This window comes from Triticum aestivum, chromosome 2B, assembly GCF_018294505.1.
Source record: "Triticum aestivum cultivar Chinese Spring chromosome 2B, IWGSC CS RefSeq v2.1, whole genome shotgun sequence".
In the NCBI taxonomy this organism is placed as follows: Eukaryota; Viridiplantae; Streptophyta; class Magnoliopsida; order Poales; family Poaceae; genus Triticum; species Triticum aestivum.
Genome location: NC_057798.1, coordinates 31,459,760 through 31,475,588, shown reverse-complemented (window position 1 = coordinate 31,475,588; position 15,829 = coordinate 31,459,760). Strand labels below are relative to the sequence as shown.

At 43.8% G+C, this 15,829-nt stretch overlaps 3 protein-coding genes across 5 annotated transcripts; 2 read left to right on the top strand and 1 right to left on the bottom strand.

Moving 5' to 3' along the window:
• Window positions 1–747: 747 nt before the first annotated feature.
• Window positions 748–6,137, top strand: LOC123043298 (sugar transporter ERD6-like 5). 3 transcript variants are annotated; one of them, XM_044465706.1, is made up of 19 exons: window positions 748–1,001; window positions 1,689–1,850; window positions 1,981–2,043; window positions 2,157–2,246; window positions 2,348–2,407; window positions 2,541–2,606; window positions 2,683–2,748; window positions 2,835–2,910; window positions 3,289–3,353; window positions 3,984–4,076; window positions 4,165–4,245; window positions 4,329–4,413; window positions 4,537–4,583; window positions 4,656–4,718; window positions 4,813–4,872; window positions 5,036–5,089; window positions 5,180–5,239; window positions 5,325–5,439; window positions 5,561–6,137. In XM_044465706.1, the coding sequence occupies exons 2-19, from the start codon at window positions 1,716–1,718 to the stop codon at window positions 5,713–5,715; spliced, it is 1,434 nt and encodes a 477-aa protein (XP_044321641.1). In that variant the 5' UTR covers window positions 748–1,001; window positions 1,689–1,715; the 3' UTR covers window positions 5,716–6,137. The 3 variants fall into 3 exon arrangements, with proteins under 3 accessions (XP_044321641.1, XP_044321642.1, XP_044321643.1); XM_044465707.1 differs by having other exon boundaries at window positions 759–1,001; window positions 1,692–1,850; XM_044465708.1 differs by lacking the exon at window positions 748–1,001 and having other exon boundaries at window positions 1,716–1,850; window positions 1,981–2,072.
• Window positions 6,138–6,425: 288 nt separating this feature from the next.
• LOC123040166 (serine carboxypeptidase-like 11) lies at window positions 6,426–10,934 on the bottom strand. Its single transcript, XM_044463094.1, has 12 exons — window positions 10,801–10,934; window positions 10,340–10,694; window positions 10,102–10,204; window positions 9,927–9,964; window positions 9,677–9,778; window positions 9,436–9,519; window positions 8,692–8,844; window positions 7,732–7,803; window positions 7,510–7,631; window positions 6,971–7,084; window positions 6,801–6,846; window positions 6,426–6,662 (listed from the first exon to the last, which is right to left on the bottom strand). The coding sequence occupies exons 1-12, from the start codon at window positions 10,932–10,934 to the stop codon at window positions 6,579–6,581; spliced, it is 1,407 nt and encodes a 468-aa protein (XP_044319029.1). The 3' UTR covers window positions 6,426–6,578.
• A 2,292-nt stretch (window positions 10,935–13,226) lies between these two features.
• On the top strand, window positions 13,227–14,615 carry LOC123043295 (uncharacterized). Its single transcript, XM_044465705.1, has 4 exons — window positions 13,227–13,735; window positions 13,821–13,911; window positions 14,000–14,051; window positions 14,144–14,615. The coding sequence occupies exons 1-4, from the start codon at window positions 13,327–13,329 to the stop codon at window positions 14,204–14,206; spliced, it is 615 nt and encodes a 204-aa protein (XP_044321640.1). The 5' UTR covers window positions 13,227–13,326; the 3' UTR covers window positions 14,207–14,615.
• The last annotated feature ends 1,214 nt before the right edge of the window (window positions 14,616–15,829 follow it).

The following is a 15,829-nucleotide window of genomic DNA, read 5'->3' as shown; positions in this document are numbered from 1 at the left end:
AGCTGAAACAACATCTTGAGATTAACGAAGTCATTACAGATGCCTCGTAATCGATGGAAACGTCTCCTTACAATAATGAGCACCACCGAAAAGCACGAAATAAATGCAGAAAAACAAGAACACTATTCTAGACTGGTTCGACAACAAGAAACCTAAACATGTGAGTTACGCTCAATTCACACTTTGCAAGCATGTTGTGATAAGCGTTGGTGTACCGTTCTCTCCTTCATGCGTCTTTCTCCACCCGGACCCAGAAAAAAGACATGACACAATTTTTCCTTGGCCCTTCTCCCCTTTCTTCCTGCCACCAACCACTACACGGGGACGCATAAATTTTCATGTAACTGTTGTATCCAAAGTCAAAAAACACATTCCACTAGTTTTCAATCAAAATTTCCAAAAAAAAATTATGCATGTGAACACAATAAATATCTTTTTTCCGGATAAAAACTATATATACCATGCCAGAAAGTTTATATTATAAATTCAACTAACATCTCGAGAAACAAAAATACAAATCATACTACGAACAAAACGAGCTATGAATTGAGCTTATGAATAGTATAAATTTGTTCATTACGTTTCTCATGTTGTAAGCTAAAGTTCTTCTCCATCAGGCAAAATTTAAAAAGTTTAAGTTCTTGTCCGTGCATCGTTGGGTTCCTAGGATGTGAGGGTGTAATCGTAAAATCATGCTCCTCGGTGAAAGGGAAACGACAAGACGGCGGCTGGAGCGGTGGACAGCGATCTGCTAGCTAGCGAGCTAGTCTAGTCTTCTTTCTTGCTCGTCCTTTTCCGACAGTCACTCCCCTGCTCCTTCTCGCCACCGCCCGCGACCCGCCGCCGGCGACAGGGGATCCATCTCGCCGCCGTACGCCGGAGACCTTCCCGCCCCGGTCAGCGCAGTTCCCTCCATCGGTCTCCTCGAGCGGTTTCGCCTCGGGCATCCGTCGCACGCACGTGCCACCTCGCGGCGCCGGCGAGCTTCCCGCCGACTACAGGTACGAAGTAGCTGCATACATGTTTCTGCTCCTAGTCATCTGATACTCATGTTCGTGATGTGCGGCCGCGCTAGTCCCTTGCTGTGTTGCCTGCCACTCAACTACGCCCAACTAGCTGCTACTAGTCTGTTTATTGCTTGTGCACAAGTCTGAACATGTTATGTTCAGAGTTACTAGTTGCTTACTGTGGTGGTTAAAATACTCATGTCAGTCTTGGGTTGTGCTCTGCTCACAATTAACTTCTCCCCTGCAACATGATGAAAGGTGTATGATTCAGCCAGCGGATGTTTGCTAAAATCTACTGCTCTTTAGCTCAGATATATTCGTTTCATTTTGTTCTCAGCACCAGATCATGCCGATCTACCAGTAGCATAAACTCATTCTTGACATGCATGATTAGTGTGGCTGAGCCTGTGAGAGAGCCTAAATCTCAAGTCTTGCTTGTTTTATGCCTATACATGGTCAGTTAAATCCTTATCACTGAAAAAAAATCAAGTATTATTGAGAGCAAGCTTGTGGCTTCTCTGATCATGGAAACATCTACAGATCTACGTTGCATCATCATCTCTTACTTCACTCTTCTTGCCATGCTTGTAGTTTACCATTGATGATGTATTTAGTTTCTGAACTAGTGACTATTAGCAATTTATGCTACTACTCAATTTATGAAAATGTGGATCGTTTCAGAAGAGAACTCTGCTACAGCCAGGCCCTATGTCTAAGGAATGGGAGGGAGTAGAAGCCAAGAAGCCTCTCTTGGTGGCCGGGAACAACAAAGCTTCTTCCATTTGGGTGGTGGTCGCTAGCACTGCCGTCGCCGTTGCTGGATCCTTCGTGTTCGGCATCTCGGTATGTAAATTGACTTGTTCAAAGGGAATATGAGAATGCTTTCATTTAATTAGATAGAAAACTGTCCTACTGTTGTTCTAGTACAAATATTTCCAGGTGGAGAACTTAATTTTGATCCCCTGTTTTGCAGGTGGGCTACTCATCGCCATCTCAGGAAGGCATCATGCGGGATCTTCATCTTTCCTTAGCTGAGGTACTCAAATACACCCTCTGTTTCCAAATGTAAGACATTTTTGTTTGTTCATCTTGGTGGTTGTAACCTGGTGAGTCCACTTGACACATGATCATCTTTTAACCATCATGCAGTATTCTGTCTTTGGCTCGATATTAACCATCGGAGCAATGCTAGGCGCTATTCTCAGTGGTACCATAGCAGATTGGGTTGGTCGAAGATGTGTAAGTTCTAATCCCATCTCCATCATGCTAACCTGCAAAAGTGTATCATTAATATGCATTCAACTAATGGACTTCATATTCATGTGTTTCATGGCGCGCAGGCAATGGCAATATCAGATGTGTTCTGCATTATTGGATATCTCCTCATAGTCTTTTCTAAGGTCCCCTTGATGTCATTTCTCTCTGTATCTCTACTTCAGTGTGCATTTCAGTGCTCACTGCAACTTTGAAGGGAATGACATTCTTGGTTCATCCTGTAATTTGTTTACTTCTTTCCTGTATATTCTTCTGTAGAACTCTGTGTGGCTTGACCTTGGGAGGCTCTCAATTGGATGTGGAATTGGCCTTCTTTCATATGTGGTGATTATAGAAAACAAAACTCCATCTTGTTACTTTCTCCAACGAATTTGGACTGAAAGTTGTGTTACCTGAACAGGTCCCAGTATATATATCAGAGATAACACCCAAGAATCTTAGAGGACAGTTCGCAGCCGTAAACCAGGTTCGTACCCGACCTGGGAGATTTCATTACTGGCTGTATTTGTATACAGTATTATCTTAAGAAGGCAAGTTTATCCATTTCTGCAGCTTATGATATGTTGCGGGGCATCGCTCGCGTATGCTCTGGGGACATGCATCACCTGGCGTACCTTGGCAATCGTAGGTACATTGATTTGTTTAAATTTACTTCTCCACTATTCGTATAACAATGAGCATATATTTTTAAAATACGTTTGTTGTATGAGAATCCCTCATTGCACCAATTTTAACTGGTATGTTTTTCAGTCTAATATATTGGCCTCAAAATGCATGCACTTGTACTCCCTCCGTTCCTAAATATTTGTCTTTTTAGAGATTTCAAATGGACTACCACATACGGATGTATATAGACATATTTTAGAGTGTAGATTCACTCATTTTGCTCCGTATGTAGTCACTTGTTGAAATCTCTAGAAAGACAAGTATTTAGGAACGGAGGGAGTATTTTTTTAGAAAATAGAAATTAAATGCATATTGATATGGTTAGCTATTGCTCTTGTAGGAGTGGCACCATGTTTACTGCAGCTGGTTGGCCTTCTTGTGATTCCCGAATCTCCTAGGTGGCTGGTAAGTAAGATTTCGTTGTAGTGTTGATACTTGCCGAATCTCTTTCTTCCGTCCATTTCCGTTCTTGGTTCTAGAATTACTTGATTAGCCTAGTCAATAGTAGAAAGGTAGAAACACTTCTACATATGTAAATGTATAGAGGCGCCCTCCCGATGCTTGATTCTTTGTGCGTAGGGTAGCTGTACAGTTATTTTGTTTCCTCTCCTGTTTGCTCTGTTTTTTGGGGGTTAGCTCTGTTTTCTGGTTGTAGGCTTAGTGTTTTTAGTTTTTTTTCCTCTGGTTTAGTTTTCTTTCGCTGTTTTGCGTGTAAGACCCCTGCCATCTCATCTTGGTGTCTTCTTCTAATACAGAACACTCGCATTTTTATGTGTTTGAGAAAAAAAAATATTAGTACTATGTGGCATTGACAAACTTAACATTCCGTCAAGTTTATATGCAGGGGAGCAGATGTTGGGTTAACAACAATAAATATTCAGTTTGACTCCTTCAGACCTAAGTTTAATTTGTGCAGACAAATTGAAAAAACTGTGAAATCATCTTCTCATATTATCATTTCTGCTCTAAGACCTGTATTCATTAGATGGAGGCTACGGTTTTGCCCTTCTTTGATAGAAAACCCATGCATTTCAGGCTAAGATCGGACACTCAGGTGCACTTGAGGAAGCGTTGCAGAAGCTAAGGGGAAAAGAAACCGACATCTCCGAAGAGGCAGCAGATATCAAAGTATCAACTGCTGTAAACTTGAGATTTAAAATAGAACACCAACTTAGTCCTGCATTACTGAAATGACTAGCTTATTATATATGTTCAGGATTTCACAGAAAAGCTTCAGCACCTACCACAGTCAAAGATGTTGGACCTATTTCAGAAGGATTATATTCATGCTGTCACCGTAAGTATTCTAGTTATGCATTTCTAGCTTGAAAGGAGAAGCTTAATTATGTGTAATTTTCTAAGACATCAAGTTTCATTCAGGTTGGAGTTGGGCTAATGGTCCTTCAACAGTTTGGTGGAGTGAATGCAATATGCTTCTACGCCAGTGAGATATTTGTTTCGGCTGGTAATGAGTTTTAGCAACCTGTTCCCTTAACTTTCTCATCCTTACTTCTTTTAGTTACTAGGCATATTTTTTACCATGTGTTACTTTTGGGCACTACTACTAACTATCCATGACATGAATCAGGTTTCTCGTCAGGGAACACCGGAATGCTCGCTATGGTTGCGGTTCAGGTATTTAATCATGGCTCTTATGCAGTTTTTTTTTGCTTCTCAGTACTCACTGATTTTACGGTGTCCTTGTAGATTCCGATGACGGCACTTGGGGTGCTTCTGTTGGACAAGGCTGGAAGGAGGCCACTTCTGATGGTAAAAAAAAGATACAAAGGTTTTTGATAGTTGAAAAATGATACAATTAGTAATGCATTGTAAAGGATGTTTGTTTCATGCTGCAATGCCCCAGGTCTCTGCAGCTGGGACATGCCTGGGTTGCCTACTAGTTGGCCTCTCATTCTTGTCCAAGGTTTGAATTTTCTGAAACTGATATCATCCTCGTAAGAAGGCCACACATGAGCTACTCCCTCCGTTCCGATTTACTCGTTGTGGTTTTAGTTCAAATTTGAACTAAAACCACGACGAGTAATTCGGAACGGAGGGAGTATTATATAAATTACTTTCTTGAACAGGAACATCATTGGGCGAAGGACCTCAACGTGGCGTTGGCATTGATGGGGATTCTGGTATATACCGCATCTTAGTTTTAACTTCTTTTTCAGCAATGCTGCCAGATGTCTAGTCACTGTAAACATCTCTGTTGCTTTGGAAACCAGATCTTCAGTGGATCTTTCTCACTTGGTATGGGAGGAATTCCATGGGTTATAATGTCAGAGGTGCCTTTTCTGCCGTTAATAAACCATTAAAAGAAATAATAGCGGTATCAATGAATTTGACCACAATCCGTCGCTGGACATGCAGATCTTCCCCATACACATGAAAGGGTCAGCAGGAAGCCTGGTGACCTTGGTGAGCTGGCTCGGCTCATGGATCGTCTCGTATGCCTTCAACTTCCTCCTGCTGTGGAGCTCCTACGGTAAATATATTTATAGCATAGAAAATAGACTTGTGATCAAAAGAATAGTTCCGGTTGACCAGAAGTTTTGCTGATGTTTTTGTTTTGTTTTGTCTGTACACCATGGACGGATTAATTTCAGGTACATTTTTCATGTTCGCGACCATTTGCGGTCTGACTGTTGTATTTGTGGAGTGGCTGGTACCAGAGACTAAAGGAAGGACCCTGGAAGAGATTCAAGCGTCCATGAACTCGTCATTGACGCCAGTTTCTTCTGGAATTAACCGAGCTGCGTAAATTGATTACTCCCTCCGTTGCATAATTATTGTCGTGGTTTTAGTTCAAATTTGAATTATTGTCGTGGTTTTAATTCAAATTTGAACTAAAACCACGACAATAATTATGCAACGGAGGGAGTACATGGCTTGGTTTCCCTTTTTGTGTTACGTTTCAGTATGTATCTGGGATATTGTGACTAGTGTGCTCTACAGATATATGGCGTCGTTACTTCTCAGACGACTGACAAATAACCTACAAAGAACTTAGGTTATTTGCGGGGTGGTTTGATATCCCAATAAATTAGCCGAGCGAGCTTGATAAGGCTAGACTAGATGCCTAGCATGGATCTTGTAACTATGCAATAGTTAATCGAGATACAGAGGCCGCAGTATTATTGCTATTTCTCTTTCCGGAAAAAAAGGAAAAAAAATCTTTGGTTACTTTTGTGGAGCCATGCTTGAGCCTACTTCAGATTTCTCGAACTTACCATCTTTTGGCGATAATTTTTGTTCTTGTAACATACTTGGGCTTATTGCATTGTTATGTTAAGAACATTGATTTTCTTTGTAACCGAGCTTTGTGTCTTCGTGACCTAGAGCTTCTACTGAGCTTAGGCTGAGCCCACTAGAACTCAGTCAAGCTTAATTAGTTTGTTGACAGCCTAACCTTGTCGCGGTTCCACCATTCCTTTTCTGAATCGGGAAGGCGAGACATTGTGGCATCTTCTACCCGGCGGGGTATCTAACTTGATGAGAAAATAGACCAAATCTTACATTCATAGTTTACGACGTGGTATATGCAAAGTAAAACACATAGAACATACTCACACACCATTGCACATTCACCCTATCCAACATCATGATATACAACACACAAACACATCAGAGTGGCTCATTGGAAATCCAACGCCTAAGCATTGCGAGGCATCTCTCTGGTTGGTAAGACGGTGCAGTGTGTCCACCACCCTGTAAGCATGATAATTGGTCAATGAGAACTGTCCGAATTAAATTGACCCATGATAAGCATGAATCTCATCAAGAGACATGTATATTCCATATTTCCAAGAGTCTCCTAAGTGAAGGCAGAGATAGGTATCTTGTTACCTTTACAGTGGCGAACGTCATGTTATTTGTATATGCTATTGTGAATCTGCATATTTGTTATATTTCGCATTGTAAGTGAAATTATCCAATGCAGTTTACGTATGTGAATAATATAGGAACCAGCATGAAGAATCCAATTCATCAAACGGTATTTAAATATAAATTCTCACCCAGCGGATTGTCCATCGAGATGCCAAGCCCTCCATTCATCCATAATGGGGAAGTTGAGTGATCTTACCCAAGACTGTGTACCCAAAAATGGTACAACAGCATCATGGTCTCCACTGTAGAAGAAAGAGAGGTGAGCAGTTGGAAAACTATACTCCCTCCATTTCAAAAATATAGTTTGTATTTTCGAAATTCAAGCTGTATAAAACTTGACAAAGTTTAGAGAGAGAGAGATATACACATCTACAATACCAAATAGATACCATTAAAACATTGCAAAACATACTTTTATATTATATTTGGTAGTATAATGTTGATATTTTATCTATAAAATTGGTCAACCTTTACAAGATTTGTCCTTAAATAAAATCCATATGCACAATATTTTGGAGTGGAGATAGTATTCAACTCAATAGTTTCTGATTTACGACAGACCATCTTTTGTTCCGCTGCCGTACATTCAAATATAGTTAAAATACAGCCCTACAACCACATGATAAGTGTTGTAAGCTATCTAATTTTTTTATGTAATAGTAATTACCTATATACCAAGGCACGATAACCTTTTGACGTAATATTACGATGGTACTTTATACTGCTCTCAATGTCATGGGTGAAAGGTAGGTCTTTTTCATGGCACCTCACCCATTCGCCCATGCTCCCCTAAGTTGTTGGCGCATAGTGATACAAAAGTAGAGTGTTAAAACATCAGATGCCAATAGCAAGAGATAAATATCTTCTCGAGCAGAGATAGTAATCTAACCTCCTTGATTCCAAGGTTTTCCCGTGTGATATTGTTATTAGCCCAAACATATGCCAGGTAGGTAATATAGCCCTGTAGATGGGAGAAAAATAGGAAGTTGGTTGGGAAATAACTTTTGATGACTCACAACATCTTAGTAATCTTAGTAAGTGGAATAACTAATCTGCATAGCTGCGTTGGCTTTTGTCAGCACTGAAATGCCTGGTATATGTATGAAATATTGTGTAGTGATGTTGTATATGCGTGTGAGATTCTGGTAGTGCAGCGGGCCTGCTTCTACTGCAATTTCGGGTGTATGGCTGGTTGAAATTAAGCAGTTTGCCCTTCCTGCTCAAACATCCGACACAGAAATTTATACCTTGTGGGATCTAATATATAACAAACGGACTAATTTAGTTCTTGCTCATCAAGGATATGAACCTATGTTCTGAGATGCTTGGTGGTTATAGGGTCATCGCAGTCGGACTTTTCTCCCATTGGGTGGTAAAAAAAATTGTAAGGGGTGAGATTTTCCATCCAATGATAGTTCATTGTGTAGCTTAGAACCAACCAGCAAAGTAAGGCAAAGCTTTATTGCACCCATCCAATATCACGGCATAAAAACAAGTCAGTCGCATGCACAAACAATCTATCGACTTGCCCAAGTATGAGTTTGATTGTGTGCACATATTAATATGATATCCGTACTAGTAACGTGGTAATATATACTCTTGTGGGTTCAAACTTTACAGACAATTAATTCTTTTAAAAACCATGTACAGTAAATCATGGATATTTTCATCATTTTATTAGAACTATATCTGCTAAGACTTTTTGCATTATTATAGTCATTTGCAATATATATTTTTCTCTTGTTCCCAATGTTTTAAAAAATGCACCTTCAAATTTATTTTAGCATAATAATTGTTATTCATCACGATATCACTTATTCAGTAAAGGAGTTAATAAAGATGGACTTACATGGCAATCCACTTGAGGCCGGGGTGGTGGATGTTTCAGTGCTCCAGTTTCTTGTTGGAGGATCCTGCCATGTGTAGTCTTGTCGTTTGGTGTGGGAGACAGATAATTGCACTTTTTATACAAAATTTGGGAGTCATAAATTTCTTCAAGCAACTGCAGGCAAACATCAAATTAAAAGAATCATGCATATATTCAGTCTATTATAATATTGTGATAGAAAAAGAATTGTAGAAACTCATCAATCTATGTTTATAATATATACATGAGTACGAATTTGGCAGCCAACAACGTGCACATGGACAGCTTTGATAGATTAGGATGGAAGTCGTATGTAAGCAAAATAGTTATGATAGATTAGGATGGAAGTCTTATGTAATCAAACATGCTAATGATAGATTAGGATGGTGACATATTAGGATGAAAGTCGTATGTATAGTTATGATAGATTAGGATGGTGACATATTAGGATGGAAGCGTATGTACACATATAGTCTTTAAATGGAGCCTTTTTGATAGGCCAATGAAGATACTAGATCAAGATATATTAGACGTAAAAATTCTTTGAAAATGAGGAATTGAGAAGGAGATACGATGGAAGGTTCATCTTCTTAGTATGTAGAAAAATATAAATAGCTGTATAAAAATCTGCAAATAAAATGTGTATTGCTATAGGTTTCCAAATTGACTTGAGCAATCAAATTGATCAGCGTTGTTAATTGTATGTTGAGTGACTTGTATGCTTACCGCCTTGAACCTGTCCATAGCTTGAGCGCAGATAACATTCTTGGGGTTGTCATAAGGTTCCCCATGGCAGTTCTCCATTATTGTCTTATATCAGATCGATTGATCACATGCAAGCACATGGAAACTGAATTAACAAATTAATTAACCTCATATGGGGGAACCTAAGCTTTAGATTAGTAGTTAACTGCAGGTCAGCGCATAGGTGGTTGAGCAAGAGTTGGGAGCTGGTGTAACTAATCACCTCATACAACTGATCGGAAATGACTCCTACTCCATGGAGATATGGCACTCTAGAATCCATATCAATGGCCTCACCAGTAATCGGGTTGCCTACCAGATAGCCCTGAGAATATAGGTTTTTGTCATAACATAAGCTAGCTGTGGCCAGACTAATTTTGATTTTGGCATTTAACATCAGTACAACAATTGTGATATACTATGTGTATATATAGTTGTATACACAGTGTGTGAATGAATTTTAGAGTACTTACCTTGAGATTAATTGTCGGCTTCAGTCCCGCTTCAATATCTAAAAACAGAAAAACATATTGCTTAGGTGTGATGGATAGACTATATCCATCTTTCCGAAGTAAACACCTTGAACTTACTTTCAAGTGAATGTGAAAAAAAAACGAGTTATATATGCTAGTAGTAATAATGTAGCACCTTCTGAGATCTTCTGCGCGACGATTGGTACGTACTTTCCAGCGTACGAGTCTCCCCCGACATAGAAATGATTTGAGAGGAAATCTGGATGCTCGGTGAACCACTTATCCAAAGATGAAGAAATGTTTTTTATCAGAAAATTATGTTGACGATGATGACAAAATTGGTATATACTCTACATTGCAAATCAATGTATAGCAAGCAGCTTCAGTTGAATTATTGCTACATAGTATATTACCTTGGTGAGGAACGTTTTGAGCTGCAGCGAAGAGGAGACCTCTCCGACGTCGTACCCTCTGGGGTGCCGGGAGAAGGAGAAGCCGGCGCCGACGGGCGAGTCGACGAAGAGGACGCTCGCGGCCTTGGTCCAGGAGTAGGGGTGGTAGTGCAGCCGCGGCACGGTCCCGGCCGCGCCGTCGTAGGGCTCGATCACGAACCTCAGCGGGCCCATCTCGAAGAGCAGCGCGCTGAGCACGCTGCAGCGGTCGCCGCCGGTGAGCCAGAGCAGGACCGGGTCGCGCCGCGGGTCGCCCTCCGACTCGATGAAGTAGTAGAAGAGCTCCGAGCCGTGCTCCTCGTCCACCGTCACGTACCTTCCGATATGATCGTTGATAGTAGTGTGTCAAAGAGTTGTCGAGCTGGCTGCAGGTGAACAGACGGAATGCAATTTTCAAAAAAGCACGGCGGCCGGGGAGGTACCCGGTCTCAAGGTGGAACGGAAGGGCGCCGTCGAAGCCCGGCAGGCTGGTGACCAGCGTCGGGGCCGCCTCGCCGGAGACGATGATGAAGCCGAGGAGGAGGAAGAGGAGCCGGGACAGCAGTTGCGCCTCCATGGTTTGTCCGTCCGGTAAACCGTTGAATTTCTGGCGGGCTGCCGTGCTCGACCGGACGTAACTGATAAAGAAGTGAGACGCCGTGCTGTCATGATCATGTGCCTATAGTTTACTGTCTCCTACCTGCCGCAAGTGTATACAATTGGACTTGCTATTTGACTATCTGTAGGTCGCCTGAAAAAAGGTTTGGACTCGGGTCTTTTTTTCCGCCGTTGGATTGAAATGCAGCGGTTGGTGTCTGCCTTATGGGATCAGTCCTGAAAAAAAAACGTCTCCCTCCCTCGTCACGGGGAGGAACCCTAAACGGCAGGCGCCAGAGGGCATGGCTAGGCGAAACCTGGCCGGCAGCCGTGGGGCCTTCTCGTCTCCCACTCGTTGACTGCTGGGCCAGGATGCGGCGGTAGCTCGGGGTGCGGAGGCATGATAGCATGCTGGTGCGACGGGATGTCGATAGTGGGGCAGGGCTGCGGGCTGTGATAGCCACCAGATATGCTCACCAAGTGACGGGGACCGAGGGTGGCTTGGGGCACAGGCGGCCGCCTCTACCATGGTGGTGTCGATCGGTAGAGGTGGCGGCGCGGTGGTGGTGGTGCTTGTTCCAGTGCCGGTTGAGCTCAGCCTGGCGGATTTAGGTGACATTGAACGGGCGGTTCGGGCTCTCCACCACAAGATTGTTGACTTTGCTGCGATTGGGGTGGCCTGCAGTTGATGGTGGTGGAGGTTGACTCGTCATGGGGGCCAGAGGCGGCGTTGACTTGCACAGATGAGGAACTCCCCCTGGTTCAAGATCTGGAATGGCCATATATGATGGGAGTTGGTCAATGCGCCCTCGATGGTGCTTGATGGCAGTTGGCCGGTGGCGGGCCTAGTCGCTAATACAGGGGGGACGCGTGGCCCCTGTCCAGGGCTGGATTCCTCTGTGCGTGCCACGGTGCATCTTGGTCGGATGTTTGGTTCACCGGCTTTGGCCTCTCTCTGCTCTTCCGTCGTGGTGGAATCCCATGGGTCAATGGGAGTTGCTTGCTTCCCTTCCGGTGGGTGGCGTCGGTGCACTTTGTTCGGTGTGAGGTTCAACACAAGATGTCGGGCGGTGGCCCCGGATGGTCGGTGATGGTGGCCATGGCTTTGCTTCTTGGTTGTGTGGGCGACAAGTCGATGTATTAAAGACCATCGTGGATCTCTCTCCGGCATGCAGGGCTCTGTGTGAAAATCTTGGTATGTTGGACTCGGCAATGGCGGCTCTTTGAGTTGTGACCCTCCTAGGGGTGTTGTCGTGGAGCTTATGCTTCGATGGTCTGGCTATGGTGGTGGATTCATTCTACCGTGTGCTCTCGTCCCCCTATATGGTTTTCTTTTGACGTTTCTTTGTTTGGGGACTTTCTCACCATCTTGTATCATACGGGCGTTGGATGCATTGGCTCCAAATGGACGGCAAGCTACCGATTTGATGAATTGCTAGGATTGGGAGTACAATTGGACGGATTTCCCTTTTGTAAGGCCCATCATGACTGACATGCTACTGATTGATTTTTTTGACGACTTCTGCTGCAAATATTAAGTTATGAACTCAAAAATCAAAAGTAACTTTAACATTCTAGGATCTGATACTCACACATGCCATGAATCAAGGATTTGAGAAATGATTGTGCGGGTTGGGAGTAATCTATTTCCAAGTAGAATTTGGAAAATTTATTTGTAAGTCAATGATGTTTAGCATTGATTGTTTATCCAAGATCGTTTATTTAACAAAAACGAAAGAAATGAGTGGTTATACATTTTTGTTGTATTGTATAGCTAAAAGACAACATGCGCGGTGCAGCGATTTGGTGCCCGGGCTCATCTGCACCCGGCCAGAAAAAATACAAGAAAAATTCAAAAAATTCTAATTTTTTCCCACGGTAGACAATTTATTGCTTGAGGTTCGCTCCAAATTTTAGCTCATTTAGACATCTGAGTAGCTCTCGGTAAAAAATACAAATCAGGTCAAAACAGTACATGAACAATAAACTGTTTTACAGACCCCGAATTTGTCTTTTTTTACCGAGAATTGCTCAGTTGCTCAAATGATTTGAAACTTGGGGCGGACCTCACGCATCAAATTGTTTACCATGGGAAAAAACTGGAATTTTTTGAATTTTTCTAGTATTTATTTTGGTTTTTTTATTTAACACAGGTGCAGATGAGCCCGGGCTCAGAAAAAGATTTCCGCGATTGCAACATTTTTGCAGCCGGAACTGAAGAGAAAGAGAGGAGGAAAGAAAAGAAAGAAAAGAAAAGAAACGAGAAGAAGGGAAAAGAGAGCAGCAGAGAGATAAGGGGAAGGATACCAACGGGCGATGGAGGTGCCGCCACCGCCCCCGCCCCGCACGACGGAGGAGAACGTGAGCAGAGCATGGCACTGGCGACGCAGCCGCTGCGGCTCCGCGTCGGAGCGGCCTCTGCGGCGTGCCGGCCTCCGAGCCCCGGCATCCGGGCGCGCGGTGGCGGGAGGAGGACGACGCGGTCCGTGGCTGTGGCGGCAGCGGCGGCCGAGGGGAGGGCGGCCGTGAAGGGGGCGGCGGCGGCGGTGGTGCGGGAGTTCTACGAGGGGGTGAACCGGCGCGACCTGGCGGCGGTGGCGCCGCTGATCGCGGAGGGGTGCGTGTACGAGGACCCGGTGTTCCCGCGGCCCATGGTGGGGCGGGACCGCGTGGTGGGCTTCTTCGGCGAGTTCATGGGCTCCGTCAGCCCCGACCTCCGCTTCGTCATCGACGACATCTCCGGGGAGGACCCCTCCGCCGTCGGCGTCACCTGGCACCTCGGTACGCACATCGAGATCCCCCTCCCGCCCGGATCATTCTTGTTACAGAATTCAGATTGTGATCCGTGCACTGGGACTGGGTGCAGAGTGGAAGGGGCGGCCGTTCCCGTTCAGCAGGGGCTGCAGCTTCTACCGCTGCGAGCCCGACCCGCAGCGGCCGCAGCAGATCCAGATCGTGTGAGCAACCACATTCATCCATCCATTCACCCCTTCAGTGAAATTCTGTTTCTGTATTCAGATTTGCCGCATTGATTTGAGATCGCAGGTATGGCCGGGACTGCGTGGAGCCGGCGACCAAACCCGGCGAGCTGGCGCTGGTACGTAGGTTGCATCACCAGGAAACGTTGCTCACATCTGTACCTCTTCTATGATGAATGAATGATTCCTGATGAATCGCACCACATTGCAGGTGGTCATCAGGGGAGTCACCTGGATTCTGGAGCGCTTCCCTAGCCTTGCCGACCGGCTCTGACTCCATCCTCACAGAATGAAGATGATCCATGGTTGTAACGGGGTACAACTCTCTCGTCTTGATATGCCATGACATGCCATCCGTGCAGGCTTCTTTGGTTCTCAGGTAGAAATGTCTCTTCAGTTTGCACTGTAAATAACGCGTAGTGTACATTCGGTGCTGTAAGTAAAAAGCGCAGGCATATCATCAAGCAAATTCGTTTTCCAGGCATGGTTTTGTCCTAATTAGTGAGCAGCATCTTCTGCCTAGACCAATGTGGTCCATTGGTCATATAGGATCATCTTCTGGTACAGGAATGGTGCTTAGCTCAGATGAACCTACATATGAAAGTAAATATGAAGTATTACTTACTTTGTAAGCTGCAAGCGTTAGAAGAAGGTGTGCAGATTATATATGTACAAGTTTTTTACCGGATCCTCCAAACTAATCCTTCAGTAGCCTGCAAATCAGACACAATTCTTTGTTCGGGATTGCATGCGATAAGTGAGGAGTATTTGGTAGAATTCTTTCGCCGCCAACTAAGGATATGGAACTGATCATTTTGAAGAAGTGAAGGTTTAAGGTTCAAAAACAAAAATAGAGGAATCGAAGGTTTCACTATGTAAGTATCGAACTTTAACGAGTAATGACAGAAGATTTGAAGAGCCAGCAGCTCTAATAAAAGTATTAAATCCCAGTCTGCCAATGGGTCATTATTATCTACGCCCGAGTTCAATGTCACCACCTCCTTGATGTGTGTATTCTAGTAGGTTATTAATTTGGGTATCTTTCATGAACAACTCTTGAGATACCTTCTTCACTTTAGCTAATCGAGATGTGGTATCGCCACCAAAAGCTTGTCGGAGGCAAGTTCTAGAAAGAGGTACTACTTGAATTATGGTTCAGAAATTGTGGCATCAAGGAATTTGTCTTACTTTGCACATCTTCAAGTGATTGTGTATGCCCCTCCTTGGCATCAAGTGTGATATCGGAAGGCCACATTCTTCTTTTGTAACAATAATATCTGTTAGATTATCTCCCACGGAACGATCACATCGAACTAGACGAACACACTCGTTTTTATGTGATCTATCCTGAGGGCGAATATCCCAACAGTATATCCTCATAGAGAGCCACATATTTGAAAATATGGTTAAGAGCATCTCCAACCGTCCCCCCCCCCCCCCCCCCCCCCCCCCGGCGCCGAAAAAGAGCGGCCTGGGGCTGCGCCGGCGAAAAAGAGCACCCAGCCGTCGCCCCCCGGCTCGACGTGGTTCGGCGTATTCCGGCATAAATTTTCGCATACAAATAGAAATCAATTAGTTCGGCATGGTTCGGCGTGTTTCATCACATAAATCAAATAGTTTAACAAATAGTTCACGCCATCAAATAGTTCAACAAATAGTTCAATACAAATTATACAGTTTAACAAATAAAAACTCAATTTCATCACACGTCATTCCCGGCCTCGCCCTTGAGCCTCCATAGATGCTCCACCAGATCGTGTTGCAGTTTTTGATGCACATGTGGGTCTCGGATCTCCTGACACATATTGAGGTATTCAGTCCAGTTTGCCGGTAGCTGGTGATCAACTTGGGCAAGAGGACCCTGCTTGTAATATGGTTCACTATCAAACACTCGCTC